The 18,082-nt window shown below is 33.3% G+C and overlaps 1 protein-coding gene across 1 annotated transcript in view; it reads right to left on the bottom strand.

The window, feature by feature from the left end:
• CSMD1 (CUB and Sushi multiple domains 1) overlaps positions 1–18,082 on the bottom strand; it is a 2,413,561-nt gene that overhangs the window by 331,266 nt on the left and 2,064,213 nt on the right. The window contains exon 49 of the mRNA XM_074209535.1: positions 4,860–5,048. Coding sequence (XP_074065636.1) covers positions 4,860–5,048 — 189 coding nt within the window. The remainder of the gene's footprint in view (positions 1–4,859; positions 5,049–18,082) is intronic.

The raw sequence follows: 18,082 nt of genomic DNA, 5'->3' as shown, positions 1-18,082 counted from the left end.
AAAGGAATTTTTTTCCAAGGACCTGTTTCTTTCATTAGATGCTCATGAGTCCATTGCTTTTAAATTTTATTTGCCTTCTTTTAGTAGCTATATGGTTTTTCAATGTATTTGGTCTATCAAGAAATAAAAAATCTGTGAAGAATATATTTTTAAGACCATTCTAGATTAAAGAGAAAACATCTAGAAGAGTAGATAGGAAGTGTAAACAGCACTGTTTGTTTATTAATCAACTATTATATTGTCATCTTTAAGGAAAAAGAAATAATCATGAGCTCAGAGTCAAGATGCATGGATTTGAGTTTCAACAGACTATCTGATAATGATAGAAAATCCCCAAGTATTGTAGTGGATGAAGTGCCAAAAATCTCTGGAGTCAGGAAGACTATGAGGGTGCAAAGCTTAGTGATTGTGTTAGCCTGCATAAATAATTTAAACTTCTCTGTTAAATGAGCTTTAGTTTTCTATAACGTGAAAATAATAACATTTGTAATCCTTATTTCAGACAGTTCTAATGAAAAGCAAATGATATAAGGTATGTAAAATGTTTTGTCAAATGTAAAACATTCTATAAATGTCAGTTGTAATTATTTCCCTAATCATCAGTGGGATCATTATCATCAGAAAGACGAGAACAACCCTCCTCTCCCATATATCTCATAACATCATTGTCAGAATAATCTTTCCCAAACCTTATAATGTTAAATGTGCCAGCCTAAGTATTAGCTGAAAATTTTAGTCATCTTATTAACAATAATAATAATCTTTCAGATAGCTATTTAACATTTACAAAGTTTTATATATATATATACATATACACATCTATATGTAATCTTATTTGATACTCATAGAATCCCTATGTTCATTGCTATTACATCCCATTTTATAAAAGATGAAATAGAATTTCAGAGAACTTAAATGACTTTTCCAGAATCATACAACTAATATATGCATGATGTAGTAGTCAAACACATGTTTTGTTTTGTTTTGTTTTTATCACATCTCTCAACACTGTCAACTATGTCTATATTATCTTTTTTTTCTTTACAAATATCAGATTTCACAAACAAAACACTTCTGGTTTGAGGATGATTCCTTGAGTTTGTAGATTAGATATAAAAAGAAGATAAAATTTTAATTACATAGATTCTACTCAGCAAAGTACTTTTGATATCATCCTGTCCTTTTTAAAAGAGTTAATCCTTAATATGATGATATAATTATATAGATTACATTACAGACCTTTAACAAAGAAAATAAAATGAAACATTTATTATATGAAAATAACCAACTCAATGAAAAATATGTAGATAATGGCAAAAATAATAAGTGTACTACTAGGTATCAACAAAAAAATGAGAATTTTAACCTCCCCTATAAGTTTGATAAAAATTAACATTGGTAGTAATACCATAGTACCCAAATAGTCTTGGTTGTATTGTAAAGGAGGGGAAGGTTGCTTTTGTTTGTTTAGTTGTGTCAGCCAGTTTCTAGGTTTTTCTTGGCAGAAATATTGGAATAGTTTGCCATTTCCTTTTCTAGTGTATTAAGGCAAGCAGAGGTTAAGTAACATGCCTAGTAGGGTCACAGAGGTAGTATGTGTATGAAGCTAGATCTGAACTCAGGTCTTCTTGAATCCAGGTTCAGACCTCTATACAGTAGGCCAAATAGCTTGGGGGTAGGATGTTTTAGGTAGTTACATAAAAGGAAGAAGTTATCTGAGCCTGTGATTTCACTGGATGTGGAACTTATAAAGAAAGCCCCACCACAATACAGATAAGTATTTCCTCTGCAATTTAATGCCTTTGAGAGTTGTCTGAGTCAAGTCATTGAGAAGTTTGTTGACTTTCTCAGGGTTACACAGTCAATACCAGTAAAGGGAAGGACTTGGTCTGTTCTTTCCATCTTAAATAGTTCTATTCAGTATGATAGAAAGTATATTTTGGTATTACCTTTAAAGAAAATTAAAATGAAACCTATTTTTGTCACAATTCAAAGTCTAAATACTAGATCTTAATCTCCCACTTGATTATGGTAAAAAAATCTATTCATTAATCTGTTAGTGTTAATTTGATCTCATTTTTGAAAGACGTTATCATTGTGTTATCATTAGTGTAAAAAAGGTGATGAAGGTATTTTCATTAGGGTAAAGGATTGTTGCTTTAAGACTTTATAACTTAAATGATACAAACCAAGGAATTCAAACTAAAATTGAATGAAACAAGTATATCTATTAGCTTGAAAAATTCAAAGCAATTTGTAGGTTGATTACACTTTTGAATAATACAAACTTTTTAAATGGGTAATTATAATTGAAAGTCTTCATGGAAAAACTTTATATGGAATAAAGAATTAGGTGAATCTTCTTTCTTCTAAAATATCAACTTTACAAGGCCTATTCAAAAGTTATTTAGGTATGTGATAGGCTCAAGATTAGGGAATTATTTAATGCATTTTTCTTGAGATTATAAGGCTAGCAAAGAAAAAAATAGAGAGATAATGAAAAATATCTCCCAGTTTATACTTCTAACCTTCAACAGAAATAAAAAAAAAACTAGAATCTTTTGCTTTTGAACCATTGGTCTATGTGTATTTAATATTCTACGATTGGAAAAGCTAATGGTTTCTTATTTTTATAACAAGGAATAGCACTGGTCAGTATTAAAACATCAGTTTTATTATAGTCTCTGTGATTTACTTAAATCTTGTATAATCCAATTAAACAGAGGCAGTATATTGCACTAGGGATTGAGAGAGGCCCTGAAAGTTAGAATAACTTAATTTATGTTTGATTTTCAATATAACTGACTATATAAACTTAGGCAAGTCACTCAGTTTCAATGACCTAGGCCAGTGCTTCTCAAACTTTTAGTTTCAGTATTTCTTTATACATTTAAAAATTACTGAGAATTCCAAATAGCTTTAGTTTATGAGGATTATATCTATCAATATTTCTTGTACAAAAAATAAAATTGATAAAATGTTAAAATAGTCATTTATTAATTCATTTAAAATAATAAATCTGTCATTGGCATAAATTACATTTTTATGAAAATAACTTTTTCAAAATAAAAAATACAGTGAGAAAAGTAATATAGTTTTACATATTTTTGCAAGTCTTTAATGTCTGATTTGAAAGAAAGCATCTTGATTCTCATATCTGCTGCATTCAATATTTTTGTGATATGTTGTTTTGATTAAAGTATGTGAGGCATTAAATCTAGCCTCACACAAATATTGAGCTAGAAATTATAGGAGTATTTTAATAAGAAAACAAATTATTGTTATAAAAATAGTTTTGACCTTTAACCTATCATAAGGATGATAAAGACCCTAACCCTGAAAAGATCACATTGTGGGAGCTACTACCAGGATTCTCTAAGACTTTAAGTTTCAGAAAAAAAGTGCTGATCTATATTCAAAGGTCCTCTCTGGAGAGTTACCTATATCAGTAAAATCTCGGGTACAATCCTTATTCCTATCCTTACATGAAAGGGATATTTTTTCCAACTTTACATAATTCTTTTTTATTATAATTATTTTTAATTGGAAAAGAAATATAGTCTCATACAAATATGTAGCTGGAAATGATAAGAGTATTTTATTTTATTTTTTAATTATAAAGATTTTATTTTGAGTTTTACAATTTTTCCCCTAATCTTACTTCCCTCCCCCCACCCCCACAGAAGGCAATTTGCCAGTCTTTACATTTTTCTCATAGACTGATCTGAATTGAATGTGATGTGAGAGAGAAATCATATCCTTAAGGAAGAAACATAAAGTATAAGAGATAGCAAGATCAGACAATAAGATATCAGTTTGATGGGAGTATTTTAATGACAAAATTATGTATTTTTATGAAAATAGTTTTGATCTTTGGCCTGTTATGAGGATCAAGTGATTCCCTGAAAAGATCTTGTTGACCACCCCCCCAAAGTGGTGCACATATTTTATTAACATCACTTGCTATAAATTATCATTTATTTTCAAATATATTTCTCCCTCCTTCCCTACCCAGGAGGAATTTTTTTTAACAATTAATAAAAACAAGAGTGAAAAAATTTTCAGAAAATCTAGTCAAGAGTTATTCTGAATCTGAAAGTATATGCAATGTCCCAAATCCCTAGTCCAAGTTCAAGATTATTTTCTAATTAGTATGATAATTTACTATAACTACCTTAAAGTTTTAAGCTAATCAGTTTCCCCCCAAATGCATGAATGTATATATTCATGGACTTTCATAATCAGGTTCCAAACTACTACTTTTCCAAGTTTGTCCATCTGTTTTCCTCCAGATAAAATATATTTCAGCTAAACTGGACAACTCACCAAAGGACTTACTTTCTTGACTTTGCATCATTATTCTCACTAATTTCTCTAATTAAAATACTCACCTTTTCTACTCACCCACTAATCTAAAGGTACCTCCCACAGCTACATCTTTTTCCTCTTAAAATCTTCCCATAACTTTAAGCTTTCTCCTCCTATAAAGAGTTGACCTATAGCTTCCTTACCTCCCAAAATATATGATCTTTTTTTCCTAAGTCCTATAGTAACTCTCTATTAAAGGAAGGAACAAATAAACCAACAACTACTGATGTTTACAAACTTGCCTTATACATTACTTGAAAGCGGGGACTATGTCTTCTATATCTTCATATTGCTCTACAAAGTCCAATAAATAGTCATTATTTTATACAATACAATTGCACAAATATTTGAACAATAAATAAATAAATGTTGGAATATTAACAAAGACACTGGTGAACATGCAGAAAAAGTGTTTTTTTTTAAATTTCAAAAAGTTCATAACAGTATCAAAAGAGAGAAAAGATGCTACTATAACATATTTACTAACATACCATCACATCGTGGAAAGGGGTAATTCCAATTTCTGTTGATCCCATGTTGACAGGTAAGGACAGGATGGCCTATTAGAACATATCCAGGGTAGCATTCAAATGATATGGATTGCCCCACACTATAATCCGAGTTGACCATGTACCCATTTTGAAATGGTGGAGGATCAGGGCAATTTTGCAACTCATAAGCTGAAGGAAACAAAGAAAGCAATCAGCAAATATTTAATACATTAAATTAATGTTAAACAAGGAGGCATCAAGTGATTAGAGATATTATTGCACTTTGTCAAAATTAATTAATTAATCTGACCAATCAGTTAAAATTATAAAGTAGAACACCAATCATTGCAGTTTACAGATTTTATAAATTCTCACACTTTAAATAAGTTTTAGTACATTTAAAAATTATTCATCCTAAATATCTCTATTTTTATCAAATAAAAGAGTCATATGGCCCCACTTTTCCTTTCTAAAAACAATTTACTGAAATGAGTCTTAAATAGTGACAAGTGCTTTAAGAAATGTAATGAAAGCTCTTGCTTACAGGATTTGTTTCCTCTGGAGGTGACAAAGAACATAAAATGAAATTTGGGTTTAGAATATGCTTAATTTAGAAAGAAAAATATACAAGATGAATTTCACAAAAATATAATAAATTCCAATAAACAATAATATCTTTTTGTTAAGGTAATGCTAACTAATCTTTCATTTTTAAGTATACTTCATAGATTCATAAAATTATAAAATTACAACTTTTCTGAAGGAAAGGGAAACTCATTCTAGTTCACTCTGCATCTGAATAGAAATATCTTCTTCAAGATCTCCAACAAATAGCTATATAGATTTAATTTGAATTTGAATGACTCTAGAGGAGGAACCTCTCAATTTCCCATTATAGTAAATTTTTATATAATTCTAATTATTTAGTATTTTCTCTGATTCTTGTGCTTAAAAGTTGTTTCAATCATATTTGACTCTTCATGATCCCATTTGCGGTCTTCTTGGTAAAGGTTCTAGAATGATTTGCCATTTCATTCTCAGACTCATTTTATAGTTGAAGAACTGAGGCAAATAGGGTTAAGTGAATTGCCCAAGATCACACAGCTATTAAAATATATGATGTCAAATTTGTACCCAGGAAGATGAGTCTTCTGATTTCAGGACTGACATTCTATGCACTGTACCACCTAGCTGCCCTTGCCAAAATCTTAGTCTGTACCAATTCCACTAGTTGTCTTCTAAGGACAAATAGAAAAAGTCAAATTCCTTCTTCATGTTATAATAATAATAATAATAATAGACAAACAGATACCTCAATGGAGAGAGTACTAGACCTGGAGTGGGGGAAGATCTGAATTAAATTTGACCTCAGACAATTCCTAATTGTGTGACCCTGGGCAATTAATTTCATTTCTGTCAGCCTCATTTCTTCATCTGTAAAATAAGCATGAGAATAGCATCTACTTCCCAAGATTGTTGTGAGAATAAAATAACATATTTGTAAAGTGCTTTGGAAACCTTAAAGTACTATAAGTACTAGCTATTACTACTAATAACTAACATTGATACAATGTTTCCATGTTTGTAAAGCACTTTAAATAAATTACCCTCTTAACAACCTTACATATATGTTACTATATTTTAAAATAAAGAAACAGGGGCTAGAAAGATTAGATATCTTCACTTTGGTAATATTCAGATGTGAGATTTAAAACCTGGTCACTCAACTTCATATCCAGAGCTCTACAATACTGCATCACTATTCACTTATTGTCATGTCCAATTCTTCATGAGTCCATGTACCTTAGAATACCATGGTTTTCTATCCTCTTCTACCTCCCAAAGTGTGCCCAAGATCATGTTCACTGCTTTCATGACACTATCTATATCATCTTCTGTTACGTCTTTCAGCCTTTGATCTTTCCTAATAGCATAATCTTTTCCAGTGAGTTCTGTCTTCTAATTTTGTAGCCAAAAAGTATGATAAATGAAAAACTTCCTTGGATTATCCACATTCATCTGGTAGGTGAGCCTTTTGCTTTCTTTCAGAGTATGTATAGCCAATACTTCTTACTATAGACTCTTTCTAAATAGTCATGAATCAATGCCTTGGTAACTAATCCATTAACTCTTCTTTACTCTGTTGTTATTGCTGTTCATTCATTTCATTTCTGTTCAACTCTATGTGACCTTATTAGGGTTTTCTTGGTAGAGATACTGGAGTGCTGACAATTATAAAGGAAGGATTCCTAGGGTGGAGTCAAGATGGTGGTATGAAGCTAACATGCTTCCAGAGTTTTTCCCTACCAAAGATAGATAAAATCTCTGCTCTGACATTCAAGCTACACATCCTACCAAGAAAAAGAGAAGATTCAAAGAAGTTTTCAGTGGTAAACATCATGGAGGATCTTCACTGAAGGTTTGTCTCTTTGGGGGAAAGGGGGAAGTAAAGACCAGGAGGTAAGAGAACAGGAAAGCCAGAGGGAGGCTTTTATACATAGTGAAGTCCGGGTCCTGACAGTCTGACAACAGCAGAGGTCCCAGGAGCTAGAGAGCAAGCCAGCAGGGAGGATCACAACCCCAAAGTCTGAACCATGGGAGCAAGAGGGAAAAGATAGGGCTGGGTTGGAAACAAATGACAGCTATTGAAATCTAGACATAAAGGATGAAACAAACCTCTGTGAAGGCAAAACCCGGATTGCATAGGCAACATCTTGGTCAATGACAAGTCCCTATACCCCAGGAGCAGAGCTAAAACAACAAAGATGAGCAAAAAAGCTAAAAGAACCCTCAGTATAAAAAACTATTTTACAGACAAAGGTAATAACAATGCCATGTTTGAAGAAGAAATCAGTGAAAAATCACTCACAGGAGAAGTATCAAAACAGTTTATAAATTGAAATCAGATACAAAAGCTCACTGAAGAGTTTAAAAAAGAATTTATAAATCAAAGAAGAGAGGAAGAAGCAAAATGGAAAAAAGAAATGAATCATGCAGAAAAATTATGAAAAATTGACCAGAGAATTCAACACTTTTAAAAAGGAAACACAAAAGATAATTAAAGAAAATAAAAACCTAAAAATTGGAATTGAAAAATAGAAATCAATGAATCTATGAGACTAAAAGATTCCATCAAACAAAATAAAAAGGCTGAAAAGAATTGAAGAAAATGTAAAGTTCCTTCTAGGAAAAACAAATGATCTAGGAGAGGCAATCTATGAATCATTGGACTACAAGAAAGCCTATATCAAAAAAAGAACCTGGAAAACATCATGCAGGAAATTTTAAGGGAAAACTGTCCAAATCTTCTAGAACAAGAAAACAATATAACCATCAAAAGAATACATAGAACCCCTCCAGAAAGAGAACCCAGGACAAAAATTCCAAGGGCTGTTAAAGACAAATTCCAGAACTCTTAAATAAAGGAGAGAATATTGCAAGCAGCAAAAAAGGAAAACAATTAAAATACAAAGGAAAAACAATCAGTCTCATAATGGATCTATCAACCTCAACAATGAATGATTGGAAGACTTGGAAAACCATATATCAAAGAGCAAAGGACATGGGATTACAACCCAGAATGTACTATCCTGCAAAATTCAGCATAGATTGTTAGGGGGAAAAAAATGGATGCTCAATGAAATAGAAGACTTATAGAATTTCCTGACACAAAGATCGAAACTAAACCAAGAATTCAATCATCGAAAATATGACTAAAGAGTTGCAAAAAAGGTAAATGAAAAGGGGAAAAGAAAAAAACAAAACAAGAATAGTGGACAAGACCATCAAATTGTATAAAACCCTAAAAGGGAAGATATAACACTTCTAATTCTTGAGAACTTTACTTCTCAAGATTGAATATAATTGAAAACATTGAACTTAAAGATATGGGTATAATTGGGTCTTATTTCTCCATTGAAAAGGTCCAAGATGACATCACTATGTTTGAGACAAAAAAGCCCTGATGAAAAGTAAGGGTATTAACTTTAAATTTAAGTGTTTCATTATCCTTTGACTTCCTTTAATTCTGTGTGCTGTCAGCATAAACTGGGTGGTTCTGAGTCAGTGTCTTTAGTAATTTACAATCATTTGTAAATTCTCAGGAGAGACCTTCAAAGCCTCCCATTACTTTGAGATCTTTAAGATTCTTGTAGTTAATTAGATCAGAGTAAAGTTTAATCTACACTTAACAAGGGGTTAATTACCCTGGCTAGCAAGTGGGGGGAAGGGGTAAAATGTGAGAGAAAATAGGCCTGGGTTGGAAAGGCACAAATAGTTCAAGAAATGATTTGTCTTTGGATGATACTTTGGCACTTGAGGAGGATGCTTGCTTATCAAGCAATCAAGTAATCAATCTGTGATGATACCTTGATAAAAATAAGAGCTTATCAAGCAACTGAATAAGCAAACTGTTTTTTATGATACCTGATTATAACAACTAGAGTGAAAAATAACACCAGGTGAAGGGACACCAAGATTATAACTTTAAAGGAAAAGAAGGTTGTGTGAACACTGAGTAAATTCTATTCAATAGATTTGGCCCAGAGAGGGAAAAAGTTTCTCTCTCCTAATCTACAGGGAAGGGAAAGGGAAAGATAAGGGAAGAAGGGACTGATAAAAGGGAAGGTGAAGGCAAAGATATAAGTGAATATAAACAAAGTTAAATTTTAAAGATAAAGTCAAAGGGAAAGAAACCAAAATTTTGGTGAAGAGGAATAAGAGAAAAATACAAACGAAGAAAGATAGGATGGAAGGAAATACAGAATTAACAATCTTAACTGTAAATGTGAATGGGATGAACTGTCCCAGAAAATGGAAGCACATAGCAGAATGGATTAAAAAAAAACAGAATCCTACAATATTCTGTTTACAAGAAAAACATTTGTAGCAGAGAGATACACACAGGGTAAAGATAAAAGGTTGGAAAAAATACATTATGCCTCAGTGGAAGTAAAAAAAAAAAATCAGGGGTAGTGATCCTGATCTCAGATAAAGTAAAAGCAAAAAATCCATCTCATTAAAAGGGGTGCAGAAGGAAATTACATCTTCTTAAAAGACACCATTGGTAATGAGGGATATATCATTACTAAACACCTAGTGGTATAGCATTCAAATTCCTTGAGGAAAAGCTGAGTGAATTACAAGGAGGCACAGATAGCAAATCTTTAATAATGGGTCACTTCAATCTGCTTCTCTCAGAACTAGGCAAATCTAACCATAAAATTAACAAGAAGAAAGTTAAGAAGGTGAATGAAATCTTAGAAAATTTAGATATGATAGACCTCTGGAGAAAACTTAATGAAGATAGAAAAGAATATACCTTTTTCTCAGCAGTACAAGACACCTATACCAAAATTGACCATGTACAAGGGCACAAAAAATTTTGTAATCAAATGCAGAAAGGCAGAAATAATAAATACACACTTCTCAAAACATGATGCAATAAAATCTCATGTAATAAAAGGTAATGGAAAGAGAAATCAAAAACTACTTAGAAATTAAATAACTTTATCTTAAGTAATGGGAGAATCAAACAGCAAATGATAGAAATAATAATTATACCCAAGAAAATGATACTAATGAGACATCATATCAAAATTTATGGGATGCAGCCAAGACAGCTTTGAGGGAAAACTTTATATTTCTAAATGCCTATATAAGTAAAATAGAGAAAGAGGAGATGAATGAATGGGACATGCAACTAAAAAGGCCAGAAAAAAAAGAACAAATTAAATATCCCCAATTAAATACCAAATCAGAAATTCTGAAAATCAAGGGAGAAATGAATAAAATTCAAAGCAAGAAAACCACAAATTCATGAACAAAGCTGAGTGAGTTTAATGAAAAAGCCAATAAAATAAACCAACCTTTGATTAATCTGTTTTTAAAAAAGGAAGAAGATAACCAAATTACTAGAATCAAAAATGAAAAGGGTGAACTGACCATCAATTAGGAGGAAATTAAAGAAACAATTCAGAGCTACTTTGTCAAACTGTATGTGAATAAATTGGTTAACATGAGTGAAATGGGTGAATATTTACAAAAATATAAACTGCCCAGATTAATAGAAGAGGAAATAAATTATTTAACTCCATTTCAGAAAAAAGAAATTTGAAGTAACCATCAATAAACACCCCCCCCCCAAAAAAAAGGTCTCCAGGTCCAAACAGATTTACAAGTGAATTCTTTTTTTTTTAGGTTTTTTTTTTTTTTGCAAGGGAAATGGGGTTAAGTGGCTTGCCCAAGGCCACACAGCTAGGTAATTATTAAGTGTCTGAGACTGGATTTGAACCCAGGTACTCCTGACTCCAAGGCCAGTGCTTTATCCACTACACCACCCAACCACCCCTATTTACAAGTGAATTCTACCAAACATTTAAGAAACAATTAATTCCTATTCTACATAAAGTATTTTTTTAAAAAGGAGAAGAAGGAGTTACACCAAACTCCTTTTATGACACCTACATGGTGCTGATACCCAAATCAGGAATAACAAAAACAGACAAAGAAAGTTATGGCCCATTCTCCCTAATGAATATTGATGTAAAAATCTTAAATAAAATTTTAGCAGTGAGACTACAGCAAGTTATTATTAGAATAATACACCATGATCAGGTAGGATTTATACCAAGTAGGCAGGAATGGTTTACTATTAGGAAAACAACAATATAATTGAATAAATCAATAGCAAAACTCCCAGAAATCATGATTATCTCAATAGATGCTGAAAAAACATTCAATACAATATAATATCCATTCCTATTAAAAACTACTAGAAAGTTTAAGAATAAATGGAGTTTTCCTTAAAATAATAAATAGTATCTATCAAAAGTTATTAACAAATATTATATATAATGGGAATAAACTCAGAGCATTTCCAATAAAATCAGAGGTGAAACAAAGATGCCTATTATCAACATCACTATTCAATATAGTATTAGAAATGCTAACTGTAGCAATAAGAGAAAAAAAAAAGCTGCAGGAATTATAAATGGCAATGAAGAAGCAAAACTTTCACTCCTTGCAGATGATATGATGATATACCTTGAGAACCCAAGAAAAATCATCTTAAAAATTACTTGAAACAATCAAAAAATTCAGCAAAGTAGCAGAATATAAAATAAACACACAAATCATTAGTATTTCTATATATGAACAACAAAGCCCAAGAGCAAGAAATAAAAAGAGAAATTCCATTTAAAGTAACTAAAGACAACATTAAATATTTAGGAATCTACCTCTCAAGACAAACCCAGAAACTGTATGAACACATTTAGAAAGCACTTCTCACCCAAATAAAATCAGGTCTAAATAATTAGAAAAATGTCAATTGCTCATGGTTAAGTCGAGCTAATATAATAAAAATGACAATTCTACCCAAATCAAATTACTTATTCAGTGTCATACTAATCAAACTATCAAATAACCACTTTATCAAGCTAGGAAAAATATTCATCTGGAGCAACTAAAGATCAAGAATAGCAAAAGGAACTGCTGAAAAAAAAGGTAAAGGAAGGTGGCCTAGCTCTACCAGATCTAAAACTATACTATAAGATGGTAATCATCAAAATTGCCTGGTGCTGGTTAAGAAACAGAATAATGGGGGGGGGGGGGGGCAGAGCCAAGATGGTGGCGTGAAGGAAGCATCTCCGGAGAACTCCGATCCCCCAAACCCCACAAAAACAAAGGATAGCTTTAGCCAAAATTTAGCAGGGAAGAACCCACAGAAACACTGAGTGATACTTTTCCCCAGTCCAAGATAACTTAGAAGTTCAATGGGAAAGGTGTGCTTCACCAGGATCAGGGTTTAGAAAAAAGCCATGGCTGCAATACAACACAGCCCACCCCAGCCCAGCCCAGAGATCACCAGCAACAACTTGAAGGAGTGGTGAGAGAACTCTGTTGCACCTGGATAAGGAGCATGGCCTCACAATCTGCAGCAAGAATTCCAAGAAAGCAGCTTGCACCCCCAGAGATGGTAAGGGAAGTCTGCAGAGATTTATCTGCTCTCCCTGGAGTAGGACTCTGCTGTTTGCTTACACTCAAATATTGCAGTTTGGGCTTCCATACTAAGTTAGCTGGATCCTGCCTTATAGACCCAGGGCAGAAGGAAGTACTGGGTCATCTACACATCAAAGCACAGGCTACAGAGCATAAGACCTTAGAGGAATAAAGGTCCCAGTGGGCTGCCCCCCCCCCAAAAAAAAGACCCTAAAGCCTTGGAAGTGCTGTAAATTAGTCTTGGATTGAGGAAATGAGTAAACAACAGAAAAAGGAGGATCTGACCATGGAGAATTTCTTTAGTCCCATAGAAGATCAAAACACATATTCAGATGATGACAAAATCGAAGCTTCCCTTTCCAAAACCTCCAAGAGAAATAAGAAATGGGCTCAGACTATGGATGAGTTCAAAAAAGACTTTGAAAAGCAATGAAGGGAGGTGGAAGAAAAACTGGGAGGAGAAATGAAAGCGATGCAGAAAAATCATGAACACCAAATCAACAGCTTGGTGAAAGAAAAACAAAAAAATACAGAAGAAAATAATAGGTTAAAAACTAGTTTAGACCTAATGGGAAAAAAGCAAAACAAAAGGCAAATGAGGAGAAGAATGCCTTAAAAAGCAGAATTGGCCAACTGGAAAAGGGGATAAAAAAGCTCTCTGAAGAAAATAACTCCTTAAAATACAAAACAGAACTAAAGGAAGCTGATGACTTTGCAAGAAATCAGGAAGAAATAAAGCTCTTCAAAAAAAAGCCAAAAATTAAAAGAAAATTTGAAATATCTCACTGGAAAAACAACCAACCTTGAAAACAGATCCAGAAGAAATAATTTAAAAATTATTGAACTATCTGAAAGCCAAGACCAGGAGAAGAGCCTAGACTTCCTTTTTCAAGAAATAATACAGAAAAATTGCCCTGAGATCCTAGAGGCTGAGGGTAAAATAGAAATAGACAGAATTCACCACCTGTCATCCCCTGAAAGGGATCCCAAAAGAAAAACTTCCAGGAATAATATAGCCAAATTCCAAAACTCCCAAATCAAACAGAAAATTCTAAAAGCTGCTAGAAACAGACAATTCAACTACCAAGGCTCCATAGTCAGGATTACACAGGATCTGGCAGCATCTACATTAAGGCTCATAGGGATTAGAATATGATATTCCAGAAGGCAAAAGACCTTGATTTACAACCGAGAATCAACTACCCAGAAAAACTGAACATCCTGAAACAGAAAAGATGGACTTTCAATGAAACAGGGGACTTTCAAACTTTCCTATTGAGATGACCAGAGCTGAACAAAAAGTTTGATCTCCAAGTAATCTCTGGTGCTGGTTAAGAAACAGAATAATGGGGGGGGGGGTTAGAGGACGCTGGTAAACCATAGAGAGAGTGGAAGAGAGGGACTAACTATGAGGAACTCAATGATGCTGAACTGTTTGTATTCCTGCATGGGAAGAAGATATTGATAACTCAAATGACCTTTCTCATTTATAAGAGCTGTTAGAAGGAGCATATATATAGACAAAACATAGGAATATAATGGTATGATGTGGTAATGGGATGGAGTCAATGGGCAATAGGGGAAAGTACTAGGAGGAAGAAAAAGGAGATGAAGAAGAAGCTGAGAGATTTCACATAAGAGTCAATAAAAAGCTTTTTCAATGGAGTGGAGGGGGGAAGGCAAGGGGGAATGAGTGAGCCTTCATTCTCATCAGAAACGGCTCAGGGAAGAAACAACATACACACTTAACAGGGTGAGGAAATCTGTCTTGTCCTGGAAAAGGAAGGGAGGAAAGGGACTAGATAAAGGGGGGAATGGGAGGAGGGAAGGCGGGAACAGATGATAGAAGAGACGTAAGATTGAGGGAGAAGGTACTCATATGCAACACACTTTTGGACAGGGCCAGGATGAAAGGAGAGAGAGAATAGTAGAATAAATGAGAGTGGGGAGAGAAATAGAGTGGAGGTACAGCTAGTAATAGCAACTGAGGGAAAAATGTTGAAGCAACTTCTCTGGTGGACTTAGGATAAAGAAAGCAACTCACCCCAAAGATAGAGCCATTGAAATCTGAACACAGATTGAAGTACATTTTTTTCTTTCTATCTATTCTTGAGGTTTGCCATCTTCTTTGGGGGGGCGGTTATGTTTACTCTTACTTTTACTCATAACATTCAATTTACATCAATGTAGGGTATGGAAACAATGTAGAGACTGTCAGACAGCCTTCTGTGGGGCTGGGGGGGGAATTGTAGAATTCAGAGTCTTGCAAAAAATGATGGGTACATATTACTATTGTATATAATTGGAAAACAAATAAAATGGTAAAATGTTATTAAAAAAACAGAATAATGGATCAGTGGATGAGAATAGGTTCAAAAGCAACAATAGTAAATGACTACAGTAATCTACTGTTTGACAAACCCAAAGACATTGGCTTCCAGGAAAAGAACTTACTATTTGACAAAAAATTGTTGGGAAAATTGGAAATAGTATGGCTAAATTAGGCATAGACTCACATCTCATACCCTATATCAAAAGAAGGTCAAAATGAGTACAGGATTAGACAAAAACAGTGACATGATAAATAAATTAATAGACCATGAAATACTCTATCAGATCTATGGAAAAGGGGATAAATTTATGACCAAACAAGAATTAGAGTCCATTATAAATTGAAAAATGAATAATTTTGAAAATATTAAATTAAAAAGGTTTTGTACTAATAAAATCAATGCTGCCAAAATCAGAAGGAAAGCAGAAGTTGGGAAACAATTTTCTCATTTCTCTATAGAGAATTGTATCAAATTTAAAAAAATACAAGTCATTCCTCAATTGATAAATGGTCAAAGGTTTTCAAATGAAGAAATTAAAGCTACATATAAACATCTGAAAAAATGCTCCAAATCTTTATTGATTATAGAAACACAAATTAAAACATCCATGAGGTGTCACCTCATAGCTATCAGATTGGCCAAGATGAGAAAAATGGAAAATGATCAGTGTTGGAGAGGCTATGGGAGGATTGGGACATTGATGCATTACTGGTGGAGTTCTCAAGTGATCCAACCATTCTGGAGAGCAATATGTAACTATGACCAAAGAGCAATAAAAAATGTTCATAACCTTTGACCCAACAATTCCAATTCTAGGCCTATATCCAGAAGAAATCATAAAAAATGGGGAAAATCCCATATGTTCCAAAATATTCACAGCAACTCTTTTTGTACTGGCAAAGAATTGGAAATTGAGAGGATGTCCATCAATTGGGTAATAGCTAAACAAGTTATTGTACATGAATACTATGGAGTACTATTATTATGTAATAAACCATAAATGATCAGACTCTAGAGATGCATGGAATGAGTTATAGGATCTGATGCTGAGCAAAGGGAGCAAAACCAAGAGAACAATGTACACATCAACAACATTATGACATGAACAACCTTGGATGGAAGCAGCTCCTCTCAGCAGTTCAGAGAGGTAGGATAACCACATTAGACCAGCTATGGACAATGTTATCCCCAGCCAGAGGAAGAAAAACAAAACAAACAAAACAAAAACAAACAAAAAAACCCCTCAGAACATGATGAACACTTTATAAAAATTATCTCTTATGTAACTCTTTCCCTTAATCCACTTCCTCATGCCAAAAATAACTAATCTGTAACATATTTATCAAAAAATATGTTTTTTGGCTAACCTAACTGTTCACTGAGGAGAGGAGGGGAAGAAGGGAGAGTGGAAGGAAATTTTGTAACTTAAAAATATACATGTGCATGTGAATGGAAATAAATAAATGAATAATACAAAAAGAGATACTGGAATACTTTGCCATTTCCTTCTCCAGCCCATTTTGCAGATGAAGAAACAGAGGGGAAAGGGTTAAGTTCATTTAAAGGATTATGAAAATAGTTTTCATTGCTTTTTAATTTCATATTAAACCTCACTTAAGCTTAGATGGCACAGTACATAGAATGACCCGGAGTCAGGAAGCTATAAATTTTATTTTGATCTCAGACACTTTTTAACTAACTTGGTTGGGCAAGTCATTTCACTTCTCTTTGTCTCAGTTTCCTCATCTCTAAATTGGGCATGATAATAATACCTACCTTCCAAGGTTTTGGGGACATTTAAATGAGATAATATTTGTAAAGTGTTGTGCAAATCTTAAAGTACAATGTAATTGCTAGCTAGTTGCTGCTCTCCACCCCCACACAAATACAAGAATTTTATTTCTGAACTGTGCATGTATTGCTAACCTTGCAGTTATAGGACAAAATGGAATTTCTCATTCAGGACTCCAAAAATATAATATCCTAAAATTGTAACACAAGTACTTCTACTACATTTATAGAGCATATCTCTGAAGGAGAGATTGGTCATTTGGTTTGCTATTTGCTTAATTATAGCTCTTTATCAGTTTCCCAGTTTTGATGAATCATAATAAGCTTTTGAGGCTGGTTAGTATTCACATTTTTCCATGGTTCTGGTTCTGTTAATGATCACATCAATTTGTAAAAGTATATATGTAAATGTTGGCTGCTCCAAATTTGAACAAATTTACAAACAGGTTTTGTTTTTTACCATTTGCATTATGAGTCGCAAATGATTTATGATTGTAACTTTTGGGATGCCCACCTGGCATACATAGTAAAGGTCAGTCCAGCTATTATTTTTAGTTGGATTACCCAAATAATAGGTAAATCAGGGGAGTTCTTCAGATACTGCCTAAAAGAATTTCAAAATAGACTCCTGGGAGGCTGAAGAGACATGCATAGTTGGTTAGATCTGTTTGGGGAATTTCTTTTTTTTTAATTAATTAATGTATTTATTCTTATTTTGTACAAGTAATTTTTTTATACATTACTAAAATATTCTTGTTTAAGAGTAAACATAATACCCCCTCCCCCCAAGAAAATATAGACCCACATAAGTGATAAAGTAAAGGGGAGAAAAAAAATAAAAATAATAATAATAATGATAATTGTAGGTATGGCCAGGTGGCACAGTGGACGGAGCACCAGCCCTGGAGCCAGGAACACCCAAGTCCAAATCCAGCCCCAGACACTCAACAATCACCCAGCTGTATGACCCTATGCAAGCCACCCCAACCCCATTGCCCTACAAAAACCAAAAAAAAAAAAAAAAGACCCGAAATAAAATAAAATAGTAATAACAATAGTAGGAGCTGCTGGGTGGCATACAGATCACTAGCCCTTGAG

The sequence above is a fragment of the Macrotis lagotis genome, chromosome 1 (assembly GCF_037893015.1).
Source record: "Macrotis lagotis isolate mMagLag1 chromosome 1, bilby.v1.9.chrom.fasta, whole genome shotgun sequence".
NCBI classification, from domain to species: Eukaryota; Metazoa; Chordata; class Mammalia; order Peramelemorphia; family Peramelidae; genus Macrotis; species Macrotis lagotis.
This window is presented reverse-complemented; position numbering and strand designations above follow the sequence as displayed.